The sequence below is a fragment of the Lactuca serriola genome, chromosome 6 (assembly GCF_051521515.1).
Source record: "Lactuca serriola cultivar US96UC23 chromosome 6, Lser_US96UC23_V15, whole genome shotgun sequence".
NCBI classification, from domain to species: Eukaryota; Viridiplantae; Streptophyta; class Magnoliopsida; order Asterales; family Asteraceae; genus Lactuca; species Lactuca serriola.
The window spans coordinates 152681811-152700170 of NC_136413.1; the positions used below are offsets into that span (position 1 = coordinate 152681811).

At 35.6% G+C, this 18360-nt stretch overlaps 1 protein-coding gene across 1 annotated transcript; it reads left to right on the forward strand.

Annotated features, from left to right (window-relative positions):
* Positions 1 to 17546: 17546 nt before the first annotated feature.
* LOC145060271 (uncharacterized) lies at positions 17547 to 18020 on the forward strand. Its single transcript, XM_079007966.1, has one exon. It carries the CDS (start codon positions 17547 to 17549, stop codon positions 18018 to 18020), a length of 474 nt encoding a protein of 157 aa, XP_078864092.1.
* Positions 18021 to 18360: the final 340 nt, after the last annotated feature.

Consider the following 18360-nt stretch of genomic DNA (forward strand, 5'->3'; position numbering starts at 1 on the left):
AATAGACCAATTAACAACATTTCAATGATGCTCATTTCATAATTCCAAATCTTTATTGAAAGTGTAAGAATTCCAAATTCTTGCCACTATTAGAAAGTGTTAGTATCTAAACTATCATGCAATGATTCTTCTGTAATGTCTAGGTACCAAAGTCACAGAGACTTGACCAATGATATTACAAAATATTCCTTTGGAGATTGTTGCAAGACAATTCCATGGAAATGAAGTCTCAAATTCAAAGTACATTCCTTTGAACATCCTTCTTGCATAAAAGTTTCTAACTTTCTCATCTATTCTTCAACTTCCAATATGGAAATATTCCATATTTGCTATACGACAACTCATTATTAATAGACTCTTATCTATTCATAATAATGTCAATATGGTCCATCCATTACTATACTCCCCACTGTCCTTAAGCGACCAATCTTTGGCGAACCTTAGATTGTCCTTAACAATTGTTTAACCACTTTAGTCATATCCAATTCTATTCATTTTTCCCTCTTAATGCCCTAGGCTTTTGGAAAATTAGAACACGATAATATTATAGCATATGGAATCGATCCTATACCCGAAGCATATGGGACACGATTCATAATGTCTAACATAAAGACATGATACATGATAAGTCTTTTGCTATAATATTTCTATTTGCCATGTTCTCATAATTTGAATTATGAAGAGGGATGTCGTAATCATAATCAAATTTTGAGAACGCAATTATCATTTCCATATATAGAATTTCCTTATGTTGAACCATTCCAACATAACATTCATATATATTTGACTAAATTTGATTAAAAACTCAATCTAGGCTTTTAGATTTTGAAATGAAGTATGAATTCCTCTCCCTTAATTATAAAAAAAACAACATTTTCAAACCCTGCAACTTTGCAAATTGAAACTTTTGTTTTCTATAATTAATATGAAACACTTACCATAATAATTATGCTCCCACTAGCATAATAATTATTATTTTACTAGCATAACACTTATGCTCCCACTAGCTTTGACATGTACACAGAAGTTAGTTGGACTTCTAGAAATCAATACTTATTGACTTTCTTACTAAATTTCAGATTTTTGATATGAGATGCTTTGATAAGACTTTTATCTAGGATTCTCAAATTCGTACACCTTTTCTATGATAGCTCACATGTGTGTCAAAACAATTTAAGAACTTACAGCAATAAGTCTCAAATGGTTAGACCTTTGCCATTTCTCACAATTCGAACTATGAAGAGGGATGCCGTAATCATAATCGAATTTGAGAATGCAAATATCACAAATGCTATCTCCTTAAAATCTACATAGTGAAAGTGTTTCCTCACAATCATTTTCATGAATTGGAGATAAACCTTATGACACTTAGATTTTATGGTGCATGTGTTCCTATACATGTGAATTTTTCATAACCATAATCACAAGACAAGGAAAGTGACAAATCCAAACTTATATGGACTGAACTTGTTCAATCTTAATTTCTTGCCACCTAGCAGCACAAAGGCCTGTCATTTCTTCCAAGTTGTTATGCAAACAATTGAGAACTCATAGAACTCACATGCATAGTCAGCCAACTGGATTGGGCACAAAAACAAGAATATGTCAACACGATAGGTTACAAACCTCAAGTCGTATGCTAGTGTTTAACAATAGGTTTACTCTTGATTAGATCTTGAAACTTTCAAGATCCTTAAGACTCCCACTAACCTCTTTACATATAAGATTATGTTTTCATGAACCATTCGTTGACAAGAAAATATTCAAGAGTTAGTGCGGGATCTTATCAAGATAAACACTTCACACAATTGGTCTTAGTTGGTCTTTGTCCTTACCAAGACATCACAACTTACCTATTTCAAATGTACAAGAGTAAGAAAAAATTTGCTGTACATTTGATGAGTGTTCTAAACCTTTCTTAAGATTATGTCACTCAAGTTACAATCTTGGAGTACAACTCTAAGACTTGTTTTTGGAACTAAGTATGACTCATCTTCTCAATTTAAGCATTTCTACAATTCATGATTCCTCTTCTTAGCCATACAAACGCACTAAGATATCCTTAGAGGATCAATTGTGATATGGTTTTCCATAATCATTAAGATGATCATAAAACACGATACTAAAGTAGTCTCCCATCTCTTCAGATTGGAGAACCTTTTATCTTTCTGCCTAATTTGATTCTTCTTATTCATCCTACCATACATTGAAACTTTTCCAACGTTCAGAATTATAATTAAACTTATAAGCATAACTATATTTACTAAACTTTAGTAAATCATGGCGAATGGTCTTATCGTTCTTTGTGGTGGACCTGACCAACGCACACCTAGTGTACCCGATCCCCTAGTCCTTCACTTGACTCACATATAAATATGAACAAGGAATTAGTCTCAATTTCTCAAAGATGAAGGTTCTCAATCGTCACACAATACAAGTCACATGATTCCAAGTTTCTATCCAGCTGAAACTTGGGTTATGAGAATCTTTCCTTCTTTGGTAAAATTTGATACTACCACAAACGAAAGAATCAGATTCATATTGCTAACATAGAAACATACAAACATCAATTTTCACAAATGTCGATGCTAGGAGATATAATAAAATAAAAACAAAATTTTATTTATTTATAAAATGCGTAAAAACGTTTCCCTACAACGCAATTACAAACGAAAACTATGTTACTACATATTTCTAAGCAATCTATCATAACTCTTAAGCAACAGCTCAAAAATCCGATCATCGCACCATGCTATTGAAATCCATCTTCGCGACTAGATTCAGTATACTCGTCCTTTAAGCATCCTTCCTTTTGCATGATCCTACAAAACATCAAAATGCAACTCTGTCACATCATGTATTAAGAATCAACAATTAGGAACTTAATAGAGTTAGATAGTGGACCTACCTGAAGCAGAACCATACAATCTGACTAAACTTCTTAGGTAGTCAAGGAAGCTTCGATTCCAATGTCCCTTTCCTTGGCAATAGAAACAAACAGGCTCATTGGGAATGGCATATGGAACAATCTCAGATTTGGCCTTTCCTTTATGATCAAAACTTTTGATCATGGCCAATTCCTTTCCTTTAGGAGAAGGAATCATTTTTGGGATATCCACGTCATTGCCCAAGTCATCTTGATAGGTAGATCTTCCAGTCAAATTTGCTTGACCATTGCACCAAATCATTGTTGATTCAGCAACAATCAACAAATAAGTAAGATCAATAAGGGTCATGTCATGATCTGTCACACAATAGTCTTTACCAAACTCACTATTTGACTCGGGAAGTGACTGAAGAACCCAGTTAATAGCCAACTTCCTTGGGAACATGACACCCAACATTCTCAGCCTGTCAATGTGTGACTTCATATCCAATACATGTACACACACAAACTTTCCATCCTTGTGTTTGCTATCCAATAGGGCTTAATTGATCTTGAAATTTTTAAGTCTTCGAACTTGTGGGTTAGGGACAATAATTGGAGGAGGTGGAGGAAGTGAAGTATGATTTCCATTTCCACTAATGCATGAAAAAGGGATCAATCTTTCACCTTGATCGCCACGTAGGATATCATCTTCAAGAGGAAAGCTTATTCCAAAAGATTTGGCAAGACCATAGATGTCTGAACTAGACATCTACAATGGGAGAAAAGTTAGTTGATTTAAGTCCTTAATATATCACCCAAATGAAATATTATGGCTCGGACCCATCACAATATTTTACAATTCGGAAGAGGGATGTTGTAATCCAATTGTAAAATATTTGAAGGCAGTTAAATGACGATTTACCAATTTCCACCATGAAAAAGGAAATTACAGATTTAGGTTTTAAATGAATTCAAATTCCTAGATTCTTTTGAGATTTATTGAACTTTTCAATGGCATGTTTGAATCTCGATTATGCCCTTCAAGTTTGTGACTGGGATACCGAGGATCACAAACAAGGTGTGAATAACCATGAAAATTATCTTGGTACTCTCGATGTTACAAATCACCCAATCAATGTGTCGGTTAACCACAAACGCTCCATTGATCCATGATTAACATCACGCCACCCTTTTCCACACATTGTCGGTCCCAAATTAGTGTGTCGGTTAACCACACATGCTCCACTAACGAATTAACAAGGTGCAAAGTGCAATTTCATGGGATAACACCATATTCACATTTTTACTAAAGTAACTAAGCTTGGGAATTTAATAAAAGTTTAGTTACTTTATAATTATTATTATTATACTTATAATGAGAATTAATGTCTATCATACCCGTTTGGCTAACGACCCTCCACCAGTCAAGGAAGCAGTGGGTGAGAGTGGACACCTATTAAATTGTCATTTTATAGGCAGTAACCTTATACCCCCTTATAGACTGGCTTCGTGAATGACGCCTACTTATAATAATATAATAGTATAAGGGTTGAATATTAACTTTGAAAATTCAAGGGTTTGATTTGGAACTAAAGTATTCATAAGTGAGACTTTACAAATTCCAAAACTTGAGGGCAAGTTTTGAAACTTGTCAAAACTTTTCATTTCTCTAACTTATGAGTTTAATGAGGTTTTTATGAAAACTTTTCAATTTTCCGTAACTTGAGGACAAGTTATGGAATTCATAAAAGGAATCTAGATCAAATATTTCAATTAACACAATAATCAAATAATTTTTTTTATGATCTAGATTAAACTCATAAGTCAAGATAATTCACATCAGCTATTTACAAGAAATTAGTCTATCATATAAACTAATACAAATCTTGAAACTATGACAATTCTCTTTTAATTAGACAAGCATGATCATTGCCTTATGAAAAAACACATTTCATGGTTCAAAAAACAGTTTCGTGTAATGATTCTAATCCAATTTTTGGCCTAAAGTCGAAAATCTGCCCACTGGAGCACCAACTCGACGAGTACATGAACTGGACTTGTCGAGTTGGTCATTTTCTGAGGGGGACTCGGCAAGTTCATTGGGCAAAAAGTAGAAAATTCGATTTTTTTCACTTAGAAAACCAATAAAACATAATTTATAATAGAAAACAATCCTAGGCTATGATACCACTGATGGGTTTTGGTATAATACAACATCCTATGGTGCACATCAACCCTAAATGCTTTGGATCTATGTTTTCTCTAATTATACATACAATATTGTTTCCAAAGCGTTAAGCCTACAACTAACATGCAATTGACATACGCAACATAAAATGAGTTATAGAATTACCTCTTTGTTGTAGCTTGCAGTTTTTCTCGAGTTTGGCCTTTAAGAACTTAGTGCCCCAAGTGTTGCACCTCAAATGGAATCACACAACACCACCAACAATGGAGGACTTGGGAGAGAATACTTGAACTCAAAAATCGGCTATGACGCTTCCAAGAACACTAGGGTGCCAATTTTAGGAGCTAATGGGTTTCTTATATAGTGTGGCAAAACTAGGGTTATCATGTAAACCCTATAACCTTCCATATTCCTTAGGCTCCATGGGTTTAAACCTCCATGGATCATCCATGTGTTGTCACATGGGTTTAGCCCAACCTAAGGAATCATGGATCATTGGCCCACACCATAAGAATAAATGATTTTACCAAATCAACCCCTTATATTTAATTAGTCTCTTTTGATCACAAAATTAATCCCAAATTAATTCTTGATCAAAACTAATAAAATAATATGATTTCATATTAGTATATTAGAACTTATAGTATATTAATAAACCATGAATATCCTCTCATCAAAAGTGTATCCTTACAAATTAAATTATAGTTATGGGCTTAGACACCTAATCCAACAGAGAGTCCATCACGGTCCACTTGCAAAAGATGCAAAGGTTTGTGGACCGCTTGCTAAAATTGAATGTCAATTTCGATGAAGAATTGGCAATTGACATTATCCTACACTCTTTACCTCCTTGTTATGATCAGTTTCGTATGACTTATCATATGAACAAGGAGGAGATGACTCTAAGTAAGCTTCAAGGTATCTTGAGAACTGTTGAAAGCAGTTTGAAAGGATAATCTATTGTACCTACTCCTGCTGCAACTGCCCTTGTCTTGGCAATTGGACATGGAAAGGGAAAGAAGAGGAAGACTCCTTCCAAGAGTCATAAGGGAAAGTCCCATGTTGGATTTCCATGAAAAAGGTCACTGGAGACGAAGCTACATGAAATACTTGCAGGACATAAAGGATGGGAAGATCAAACTCTCTTTTGCAGGTATTTATACTATTCTATCTAATAACTCATCACATGCTAATTCTTGGGTCCTTGATACAGGATGTGGCTTACACATTTGTTCTGATTTGCATGGACTAAAAAGAAGTAGGGATGTGGAGCACGGGAAGATGAACTTAATCATGGGGAATAGGGGAAAATCACATGTCACCAAGATTGGAGTTTATTCTTTATTTCTTATTAATGGTTTAAAATTTGATTTGAATAATTGTTGCTACTCGTTTGATATGGCGAGACATATTATTTCCTTTCACAGTTTGTATGAAAAAGGTTTTATCGTTTCTTTTAATAATGAAATTGGTTATATTAATGCTTATTACAATGGTGTATTTTATTTTGAAGCATTACCTTGCAATGTCATATATGAAATTGTGATGGTTGTAGATAACTTTGGAAATAATGCATTGCATATCCATTCATCAAATGATTTGGATAAAGCATGCTTATGGCATTGTCGTCTTGGACATGTTAACAAGAAATGCATAGCCCAACTTCAAAAGGATGGAGTTTGGAGTCATTTGACTTAAATTCAGATGACACTTGTGAATCTTGCTTACTTGGAAAGATGACAAAGTCACCCTTCACTGGCACTTATACAAGGGGTGAGGGTGTGTTGGATCTCATACACACAGATGTGTGTGGACCCTTTAGAACCGCTACAAGGGATGCTAGCCGCTTCTATGTGGCTTTTACTGATGACTACATCAGATATGGCTATATCTACTTAATCAAGCATAAGTCAGAAACCTTTGAAAAGTTCAAAGAGTTTAAGCAGGAAATGGAGAATCAATTGGGCAGGAAGATAAAGATGCATTGATCCGATCGAGGATGAGAGTATCTTAGTATCGAGTTCCACGAATATCTTAAGGAATGTGGAATTTTTTCACAATTGATGCCACCTAGGACACCACAACTTAGTGGTGTAGCTAAGAGGCGCAACTGTACCTTGCTAGACATGGTTCGTTCTATGATAAGTCGAGCTTTGTTACCTATCTCATTCTGGGGGTATGCCTTAGAGATTTTCGCCCATATCCTTAATATAGTCCCAACTAAAAAGGTTTCCAAAACACCTCACGAGACGTGGACATGGAAGGTTCCCTTGTTAGACCAAATCAAGGTTTGTAGTTGCGAGGCTTTTGTAAGACGAGAGACTCGCGACAAGCTTGAACCTCGTAGTGAGCGATGTATTTTCATCGGCTACCCATAGAAATCCTTTGGATATCTATTCTATAGACCGAGTGACAATGTTGTATTCATTGCAAGGAGAGGAGTCTTTCGCGAGAAAGAACTCATATGTCAAGGCAACATTGGGAGGCAAATTGACCTTGAAGAGCTTCAAGAGTTAAGTAATGAAGGAACCTCAAACACTAGCAGTCAACTCGAGGAATAAACTCTTGTTGAACCAATTGACGAGTCCTTTCCTCTAAGGTTTTCCGGTAGAGTTAGGCAGGCACCTGAGTTTTATGGTTTCCATATTACTTCTTAAGGTGGTACATTTATCAGTGATAGCACACTGGTAAATTTGGATGAGCCTAACAACTACATGGAATCCATGGTAGGCCCTGAGTCTACTAAATGGAAAGAGGCAATGGATAGTGAGATTCAGTCCATGTATGCTCAAGTTTGGAACTTGGTTGACAATGTACCGGGCTGTAAGACAGTCAGGTGCAAATGGATCTTCAAGAAGAAGACCGACATGGGTGGGAAAGTACACACTTATAAGGCGTGATTGATTGCGAAGGGCTTTACTCAAACTCCTGGAGTTGACTATGATGAGACCTTTTCACCAGTGGCCAAAATTAATTCTATAAGGGTTATGCTAGCCATAGCTGCATTTCATGATTCTGAAATATGGCAAATGGATATCAAAACCACTTTCCTTAATGGGAAGTTGGCTGAGGATGTTTACATAAATCAGCCAGAGGGTTTTGTGAATGCAAAGTACCCTAATAGAGTGTGTAAGCTTGAGAAATCCATTTATGGATTAAAACAAGCATCTCGCAGATGGAATCTTTGTTTTGATGAGAAAGTCAAAGAGTTTGGTTTTTCAAGAAGTGAGGATGAGTCCTGCGTGTATGTCAAAGCTAGTGGGAGTATAGTTAGTTTTCTCGTGTTGTATGTGGATGACATACTGCTTATAGGAAATGAAATCCCAACCTTACATGAAGTTAAGTCCTAACTTGGGAAGTGTTTCGCTATGAAGGACCTCGGAGAACCTGCTTATATTCTAGGGATAAGGATATTGAAAAACAGGAGTAAAAGATTGATAGGACTTAGTCAAACTACCTACTTGGACAAGGTGTTGAAACGTTTCAGCATGGAGGAATCCAAGAAAGGAGAATTACCTATCCAGAGCTATACCAAACTGAGTAAGACCCAAAGTTCGAGTACAGAGGTTGAGATAGCATAAATGAGGTAAGTACCATATGCTTCTGTTGTTGGTTCGATCATGTATGCTATGACTTGTACTCGCCCTGATGTAGCCTTTGCTTTGAGCATGGTTAGCAGATATCAAGGGAATCCTGGTAAAGCACACTGGATTGCGGTAAATAACATTCTTAAGTACTTACGGAGGACTATGGACTGGGTCCTTACCCTCGGTGGGAGTGATGACTTAAGAGTGACAGGGTATAGTGACGCCAGCTTTCAAACCAACAGAGATAATTTCCGCTCTTAGTCGGGCTGGATATTTACCCTAAATGGTGGAGCAGTTACTTGGAAAAGTTCCAAACAGTAGACTGTAGTTGATTCTATGTGCGATTTAGAATATATAGCAGCAAGTGAAGCATCGAAGGAGGCGATATGGATAAAGAACTTCATCGGAGACCTTGGAGTTGTATAAGCTATAAAGAAGCCTATGGAGATTTTCTGTGACAACGAGGGTGTGGTTGCCTTAGCAAAGTATCACTTCATAAGACATCAAGTAGAAGGACTCCTCGTAATGAAAGGGGTATCGTTAGCGGAGAACCCAACAGATCCCCTGACGAAGGGACTGAGTAGGGTCAAGCACTTGCAGCATGCTAAAAGAATCGGGCTGAAGGACGATATTAGTTTTAATGATTAGATAGAATTTTAGAAACTTGTAATAGTTGAAATGTAATTGACATTTGATGATTGAATAAAGGTGTTTGTCATTTATAAGTAATGTTACTATCTTGTGTCAATCATTTACTAATTTTTCATTTTCCATGTTTTTACTTCCAGAATAATAACATTATTCAAACTATCCACAATCAATCATACTTTGGAAGTAGGTTATGAATGAAGACTGTCATGAATGGGTTTTTGTATGATTGTCTAAGGTGTTATACATAGCAAAAGATTGCTACAAACATTCATGAGTACTCTTGAAATAAGATTTGAATATTGGACTAAACCCACACTCACATATCACTTCATGGAATTTATCACGAGTGATTGTGAGACGATAATATCGTATAATCTTCAAACCAAAATATATGAGTTGGCAATTATTTGTTGGTTGTACATTGACAGTACGAAAACGCATCGGTAACTCGGTGTTATAAAAAGTCTTGTTGTGTATGATTCAACGAATAGTTAGTACAAGCATATAAGTCGAAGTGTACATGTTCCTTTTATCCTAAGGGGATTAAAAGCGATATCTTGGGCCCCTGGATGATTTTGTTTTGAGTTATGTGTCGGGCCCAGTCAGAACTCTATTGATGTGTTCAATTAAGTTCTATGTCAGACAAATTGGAAATCGGGAAAAAAAATTCCAGGACAATAAGTATGACGATCTTCCATGTGTTTGTGCGCAGATATCTTGTAGAACAGAGGATTAGATGATCACTTATCTAATGGACGTATCAGAGTATGACAGCGGCTTTTTGAGAGCTATGATTGCTAATAGGATTTTAAGTTGCATTGGTAATTATAGTTATTAGACTTATCCAAGTGGGAGACTGTTGGATTAGGTTTCTAAGCCTACAACTATAATTGGCATATACTTGACCCGATAGTAGCAAGGTCCATTTCAGGTTGTCTTCACCAGAACAATTTGATAGATGGATATTTGAATAAGAGGTTATTATGATTTATTAATATGATATAAGTATAATATATTAATTGAGAAATCATATTATTTAATTAGTATTGATCAAGAATTAATTTAGTGATCAAAAGAGACCAATTAAATTGATATATATGAGTTGGGCTAATGATCCATGGTTAGGTTCTGATTGGGCTTATGGATTAATCTATGTAGCATTTATCTAAATCAAATGGATGGATCATGGGCTAATGTGTATGGATTAGCGTTACACATGACCCTTGATATTCTACATACACACACAGATATATATATATATATATATATATATATATATATGTTATGCTAAGCCCTAAAATTGACCATTACTTGCATTCCAAGAGAGAAATTGGTTTTAGAGTCTCCTTAGCCTCTCTGATATCCATCTAATTGTTACTTGGTGTTTGTGACTTGTTTGAGGCATAAAACTTGGTGTGCTAAGTTCTCACAAGTCCAAAGTCTTAGTAGAAACATCAACAACATCAAGAGGTAACTCTACAACCTATTTTATGATTCATATGCAAATTTTTGTATGCTAGTTTAGGCTTCATGCTTTGGAACCAATGTTATATATATAATTAGAGAAAACTTAGTTCCAAAGCATTAGGGTTGTATGTGCACCATAAGAATGTTAGAGTACATTAAATCCAACAAAAGTATAGTGAGGAAAACTCATCTCGCAAATCTGAAAAGACAGTAGAAAAAAATATCGCTCCACGAGTCAACTCTACAGATCACGTATACACTGGGAAAAACCCAACCTTAGGCTTCATAACAAATACCCAAGGGTCAAACTAGATCAAAAATCAACAGAAAGTCAACGATAAATGAAAAGTCAACCCAGCTGAGTATGCCCAGCATACTCAGCCTCTACACCCCACATACTCCACCATGACCAAAAACGGGCAGTTGACTACCTACGCCCACCGTACTCCATGGTATGCCCAACGTACGCAGTGGCCATGCACAACCTCCATTAAGTGCTTAATTCAACAAGTCCAAACCTCCAAATCCAGATCCAAGTCTAAAAAGGTGCTCCTAACCATAAAGTTTCCAAATTTATGGTCATTCATGACCTAATAAGTCCCAAAACCAAAACCCTAGTTTTTCTTAACTACTTAAGACCTCTATATCTTGAATGCAAGCACTAAATGAGTCAAGATAGCATTTTTACAACTTAATGCACCTCAAATCTTCTGAAAGGACAACGTGAAAGGACAGCTCCTTTGGTCTTAGAGTAGCATTTACTCATTAAGTCCAAAAAAAGGGACTAAAAACTCATAAAAATTCATGTGGCTAGATCTTTAGGAAATATAAGTCAAGATCAAAGCTTTATACGTTATGGAGCTTCCCAAAGACGCAAAGATCTCATATCTACAAGCTTGCTTCCACACCAAGGCTCCTCAATGAATCCTCTTTCTTCCTTCAACACACCAAGAACATACACTTAAGCTTAAAAAACACACTCAAGGGTTAGGGTTTGCAAAATCATCTCAAGGAGAGTGGAGGCTGAAAAGGTGAGGGAAATGAGGCTATAAGGATGATTATATAGAAGCTTAACCCTAAAATTTAGGGTTTCCACACCTGGCGAGTACGCCCCGCATACGTTGATGTACGCCCAGTGAAATGTGGTGCGCCCTATTACGCTAAGCATAACGTACACATGGCGTACTCCCATTTCTCCAAAATTACTATTTTGCCACTAGGGCTTCCAATGGACACTTCCTTCCATTTAGGGACCAAAACGCGATATAAAAAAATTATACGGTTGAATTTAGAAGTACGTAAACACCGGGATGATAGATTCTTTGAGGTTTATAATTTAATTTTGGGGTCTCCTTACCTATGAAGTTTGTATTGAGGTGAAGTTCGAAAGATTTCACACAAGGTGTTCGATAAACATCCTCACTAGCGTTACATTGTCCTTGATGGGTTTTCTTGGATAGATTATGGTTCTTCAATTGGTAATTTGTGTGTTAAAGAGGAAGAATGATCTATGGCGGGCCAACATGTTAAAGTTGAACACAATGAAGAAAAAGAGAAACCTTCAACTTGATTTCAAAAAGTATGATAGAAGTTTATAGATGTAGTTCCCTGTTCTACTTTTTCTTAATTTTCATTCTCATCATAATGTGTTCCTTTTGTTGTTAGAATCCTCACATTCTCACCAGAATTTTAGAATTTTGTTTGTAATCTTTGGATTTTCTCTTCCAATTCTTTATTTCTTAAAAGAATCTTAGTTTTGTATTTGTATTTTATACATTTTAATAAGAATTGCATATTTTGAATTATCAATTATTTTCCTTCTTACCAGAATATCTCTTATTTCTTCTAAGAATGTTATATATATATATATATATATATATATATATATATATATATATATATATATATATATATATATATATATATATATATATATATATTCTTACCAAAATGATTCGTAAAAAATAAAATATACTTTCATGTAAAAATAACAAAAAATAAACTTGTTTCCTAAAAATCCAAACTTTGGAAAATGTATTTTACGAAGAAAATTTTGCATTCTTTGAAGAATGAAACGTATTCTATCGAGTAGAGTTTTAGAATTAAATAGATTTTATTTTCTATAATTTTGAAATCAATTAAAGTTATTTAAATAAATCATTTTATAATAGAATTTAATTTAAAAAAATAGTAAAAAACTCATCCCATAATTATCGCACATTTTATAAATAAATTAACATGAAATGTCCATATTACATCTTTAGATGGTTTTAGTGTTATTACGTGCTACATGTTAGTCCATATTTCTTACCATGTACCCTATAATCATAATCTTTCATTCTTTTTATCTAATGTTCAAAAGTTGGTTTTACAGTAACATACTATTTACTAGAAACAATGGCTCCTAGCCTTATATTATACAGTTTAAGAATTATCTGTGGAATGAAAAAAATGTTTAAATTATAGTTTTGATATCTATGAAATGAATCTTTGTGTATGTTTTGTCTTAGTTTTGAAAATTTGACACCACCGATCCTCATGATTGGCAAATCCATCAAATCTGGTTTATATCATAGTTACAAACTTTGAATTATGTATTAGTCTTGGGGCTGCTTGAATTTAAAGTGATTTTGACAGTCAGTTTTTAACATATGACTTCCTAACATTTATAAAGTTATCATCCTTATCTAGTTATGGATAATGGTTAATTAAACCGGTAACTAACAAAATTTAGTGATTAGAAGATCTCTCTCTCTCTCTCTCTCTCTCTCTCTCTCTCTCTCTCTCTCTCTCTCTCTCTCTCTCTCTCATCATTTAGTTTTCGTGATCTTTCTTCAGTGCCTACATTTGAAATTGTTCTTCATAGGATTATCTACGTAATTTGAATTTTGTGATAAGCAAGACATAGGAAATAAACATCAAATTCATAAGGTATTTACGTAATCTAATAACAAAATCCAAGATGAATTCGTGATTCTGGAAACCACTCTGATTTCATATACACCAACATACTCTACCCTTCACCTTCATCTCTGACGACCACTCCATTCCCTCTCTTTGTAAATTACATCTCCAGTGGCCACCCCTCTTGTGTCTTTCTAACATGTAACTTGATCCTATTCTTTGATGAGAACCACGTCCTTTTCATTTACAGACCTATCCCACATCACATTCTTCCTCCCACCACCATTTACAATTTATATCAACGTATGAGATGAAGAGGGTGAACGATGGGGTTTGGTTTGAAATTTGAATTAGGTCTCATCGTCTCCATCACCTTTTTCTCCCACCACCGCTTACCTTCTTCTTCGGCCCCTTCCTTCTTTCTTTAATTGTTACCATGATTATCGGCAACTTTGAGATGGACGGATGCATGTACTTCACTAGACGCAAATGAAGTTGAACAACCATGGTTACTAAAATAGGAAAGGTGGGTGGGTTGGCAACTTAATCAAATTTTGAGGTGTAGGTGGTATACGGTGGTGGTGAAAAATGATCTTGATGGTGGTGGTATAGTCTAATTTGTTCCAACAAGAGAAATCCAATATCATCCTATTTTTTCATATCATCTTCGTATACATTTCACATTATGGTATTTATCATATTTAATAAAATTAATAAATTTTTATTACATTTGTCATCATTTGAAAGTGACATGACGATGTATACGAAAAATATGTAGGAGGCTCTTCTAATATCAAGAAAAAATAAAATCAAAAAATTGATAAACATGTGCATTTTAGTTATTTAATAGGCATTTAAAAATAATCATTTACAGTCACTGTAATAGGAACCAAAGATTACAGATTTACCAAATATAAGGATCAGTAATCGCAAAACTTCAAAACTATAACAAAAACTACATATTGGTATACAACATAGGGACCAAAATTGTAATTTACTAAAAGAACAAGTTGTAGGAAACTTAGGGTACAAGTAAAATTTGTACACACGTGTGACGAACAGATCCGAAGATACGCTCAGTGTGTCACATGGAACTAAATCATATGCGTTGTTTATATATGTCAACAAGCTTTGCTGATACCTGCCACGTAATTCTTTTAATTCTATTTTTTATTTTTATTTTGTATTTGTAAGAGATTGAGTACAAACTACAACTTACTGACTTACTGTATCAGTCAGTTTTAAAATATGAATGTATTCAAAATATTTAATTAACATACGAATCGAACACTATTTTTTCTGTATTTCTTTTCGATTCCTTTAATTTTATTCTCAAAAATAACTAGAAAACACAGTCGCATATTAACATTTCTTCTTGAGGTGGATGTGTTTCGGATATTAAGAGTCGTTTAGGAAAAACAAATTTTAAAATTGATCAAACACGTTCGGTTTTTTCTTCTACATCTTATTATCTATTCAAGGGCCTTCATTTTTTTTAGCTTTTACCAAATTCATACTTACAAAATACGTAATTAATCTTCATTTCATTTAAATATAAGAAAAAATATACATTCAAAAATCTAATTCATTGTTTCATTTGTTTGTTTGAGATTTGATTTTGTATTCTCCTTTTCATGCTATTATTTCTCTTTGTCGATATCGGTTCCGAGCAAATTTCAATTTAGTATTATTCTTTTTTTAACATCTTGCTAATATTTCAAATAATTTTGATCGTATAAAACCATTGATTCCTGTAGAATTCCAAGTCACTCTTTTACGGTTAATATTCTCTTGGACAGAAAACTAATTTAAGAATCTTATTCATCATCGACAAGGGAAGTTGATCTGATCTCATGATAAAAATCTAGCCGTTGAAATACCGAATCACATACATTAAATCTAAGGTTCAAAGCCCTTGCATGCCAAAACTGCTATCTAAGGTTCAAAGCCCTTACATCCCAAAATTGCTAATCTTTTATGATTGTTCTCTCATATGGATCCTATAACTAGTTAACATGGACGTTCGGATGATACGTTTTATAGTTTATTTTATGAGGAAAGCAAGATGAATACAAATCTGACATAATAACAGAAACTCAAATAAAGAAAGCTTTTTAAAAAGGATAATATCATCAAATAGCCACTGATAATTTTGAATTTTTCATTTAAATCATTTACCTTTTCATTATATTAAATATGTCAATAAAGTTTTTACAATGTTTTATTACACTATTTTGATGGAGGTAGGAACTTATTGAGATATCGTTTCGTTATTCCATAAGTTTTCTTGTTCCTAAGGTGTTGTTTGGTTCGCAGAATGTTGCTAAAGGAATCTGAATTGTAATTGGAAAAGGAATCTGTCAGGAATTTGAATCCAATTCCATATGTTGTTTGGTTGACAGGAAATGGAATTGAAATTAATTCCAGAATTTGTTTGGTTCGCAAGAAATGGAATTGGAATTCATGTAAAATGACATAATTACCCTTTTTTCTTGTTTTGCTTAATTTTACCTTGTTTTCTAACTTATATGTAAAAATAAATTATGAAAATTATAAAAATAGTAAAATTTCGGCGGTGGTGGCAGTGGCAGTGGTATCGGTGACAATGGTGGGTGGCGGTGATGGTGGCTGCGACGGTGGTGTTGACATTGATTGTGGTGGGGGAAATGGTGATGATGGTGGCAGTGTCAGCTAGTGGTGACAGCGATGACGATGATGATGCTGGTGGTGGCAGTGACGGCTAGTGGTGGCGACAATGGTGGCAGCATTGGTAGTAGTGGTGGTGGTAGTTTTATTAGTGGTGGTGGGGGCGGCGGTGGTGGCGGGTGATGACATTGGTAGTGGTGCTAGGTAATGGTAGTGGTGGTGGTGGCGGCAATGGTGGCGGTGGTGGGTGGGTGGGTGCTGGTGGTCGGAGGCGGCAACGACGGTGGTAACGACGATGATGGTAATGGTGGTGGCATCGCAGGCAATGGTTGTGGGTGGCGGCGGCAGTGATGGTGGGTGGTGGTGGCGGCGACGGTGGTAGTGAGTGGTGGTCATGGCGGTGGTAGTGGTGGTCGGTGACAGCGGCGGTGGTGCTGGAAATGACAGCGGTGGTAGTGGTTGTGGCGGCAACGGTGGTGGTGGTGGTCGGTGGGCGGCAACGGTGGTGGTGGTCGGTGGGCGGCAACGGTGGTGATGGTGGCGGTGGTAGCAGCGATGGTGGTGGTGATTAGTGATAGTGATGGGGTTTTTTTGATAAGTCAAGGGGTATTTTTGTAATCTTCTACTTTCCTTGATGAGAATGAATGTTTTCCATCCAACTTTGGAAGGAATTCACTTTCCTCCATATGGTGGAAAGTTTATTTCATTTAGGAATTCTTTTCCCTCCTCTAAGTCCAGCCAAACGCATGAATTCGAGGGAATTGGAATCCTTTTCCCTCGAATTCCATTCCTTTCCTACCAACCAAACGCACCCTAAGTATTTTAGTTTTTCATTATCTAGATTTACATTCTATTTAGGATTCTTGTTCACCCTATAAATATAATTCATTGTTTTCTTAATTAATATAATCAATTTTCATTCTAAAAATATATTATGGTATTAGAGCAAACCTTGGAATAAAATCTAGTTTGTTCTAAACATTGACCGGTGAAAATTTCAGCTCCAAGAAAGAGACGTCGATCATAGACATCTCATCTCCATACTTTCTTGCTCCTATCGATCATCCAGGACAAAACTTTGTTGGCAATAATCTACTGTGAGATGGAAACTACAACGATTGGAAAAGCGAGACGACGAACGTGTTATTCGCAAAGAACAAGATAGGGTTCGTAGATGGATCTATGACAATACCTGCTAATGATTCTCTACATCTGATGCGTCGGAAGCGTTGTAATGCCATGGTACGTGGATGACTCATCAGTTCCATTGATAAAAAAAAAAAAAATCAAAGGTAACGTTAAATACGTCATCACTGCCTTCGACATATGGATCGATCTTCAAGAAAGGTTCGATAAAGAAAACACACCAAGGGCTTATGAGCTCAGAGGCACCATTACCACCATTCGCCAGGAAGCGATGATTGTCTCTATGTATTACACCAAATTAAGGAGCGTTTCGGATGAAATCCAGTCGATAACTCAATTACCAATGTGGCAAGGCTGCAAATGTGATATCTCCAAAGATTTCACAAAATTACGTGATAAAGAACGATTTTATGAATTCTTGACGGGCCTCAATGACGATTTCAACACATTTAAGACACAAATTTTGAGCATTGATTTGCTTCCTACTCTTGGAGCAGCCTATCATCTTGTGAGTCAAGATGAACAAGAACGCCTCATCGGGACTGCTCGACACACCACATGAGAAGTTGTGTAACACTTGGAAAATGGTAAGTTTCATATTTAAGCCATAATCGAAAAAGTTTGCAAAGTGGTCCTTAAGGCTAGTACGCAGGGCGTATAGGGTGGTACGCTTAGCGTACTAGCCCAATGCATGATTGTGCCTTCGGACACGTACACGGAGTGTATGCTTGTGTACATGGGGCGTATGTGTGGATAAGTGAAACCCTAATTTTAGGGTGTTGCACCCTATTTAAACCTTGTGATAGCCTCACTATGTTATGTTTAGACAACCTCCATCCCTTCTTTCCAGAAAATCGAACCCTAAGTGAAATCTTGAGAGTTTGATCCTTAAAGTGTGATTT

Excerpts from the sequence above, each read along its gene's own strand:
- LOC145060271 (XM_079007966.1), top strand. The coding sequence starts at position 17,547 with ATGCCATGGTACGTGGATGACTCATCAGTTCCATTGATAAAAAAAAAA.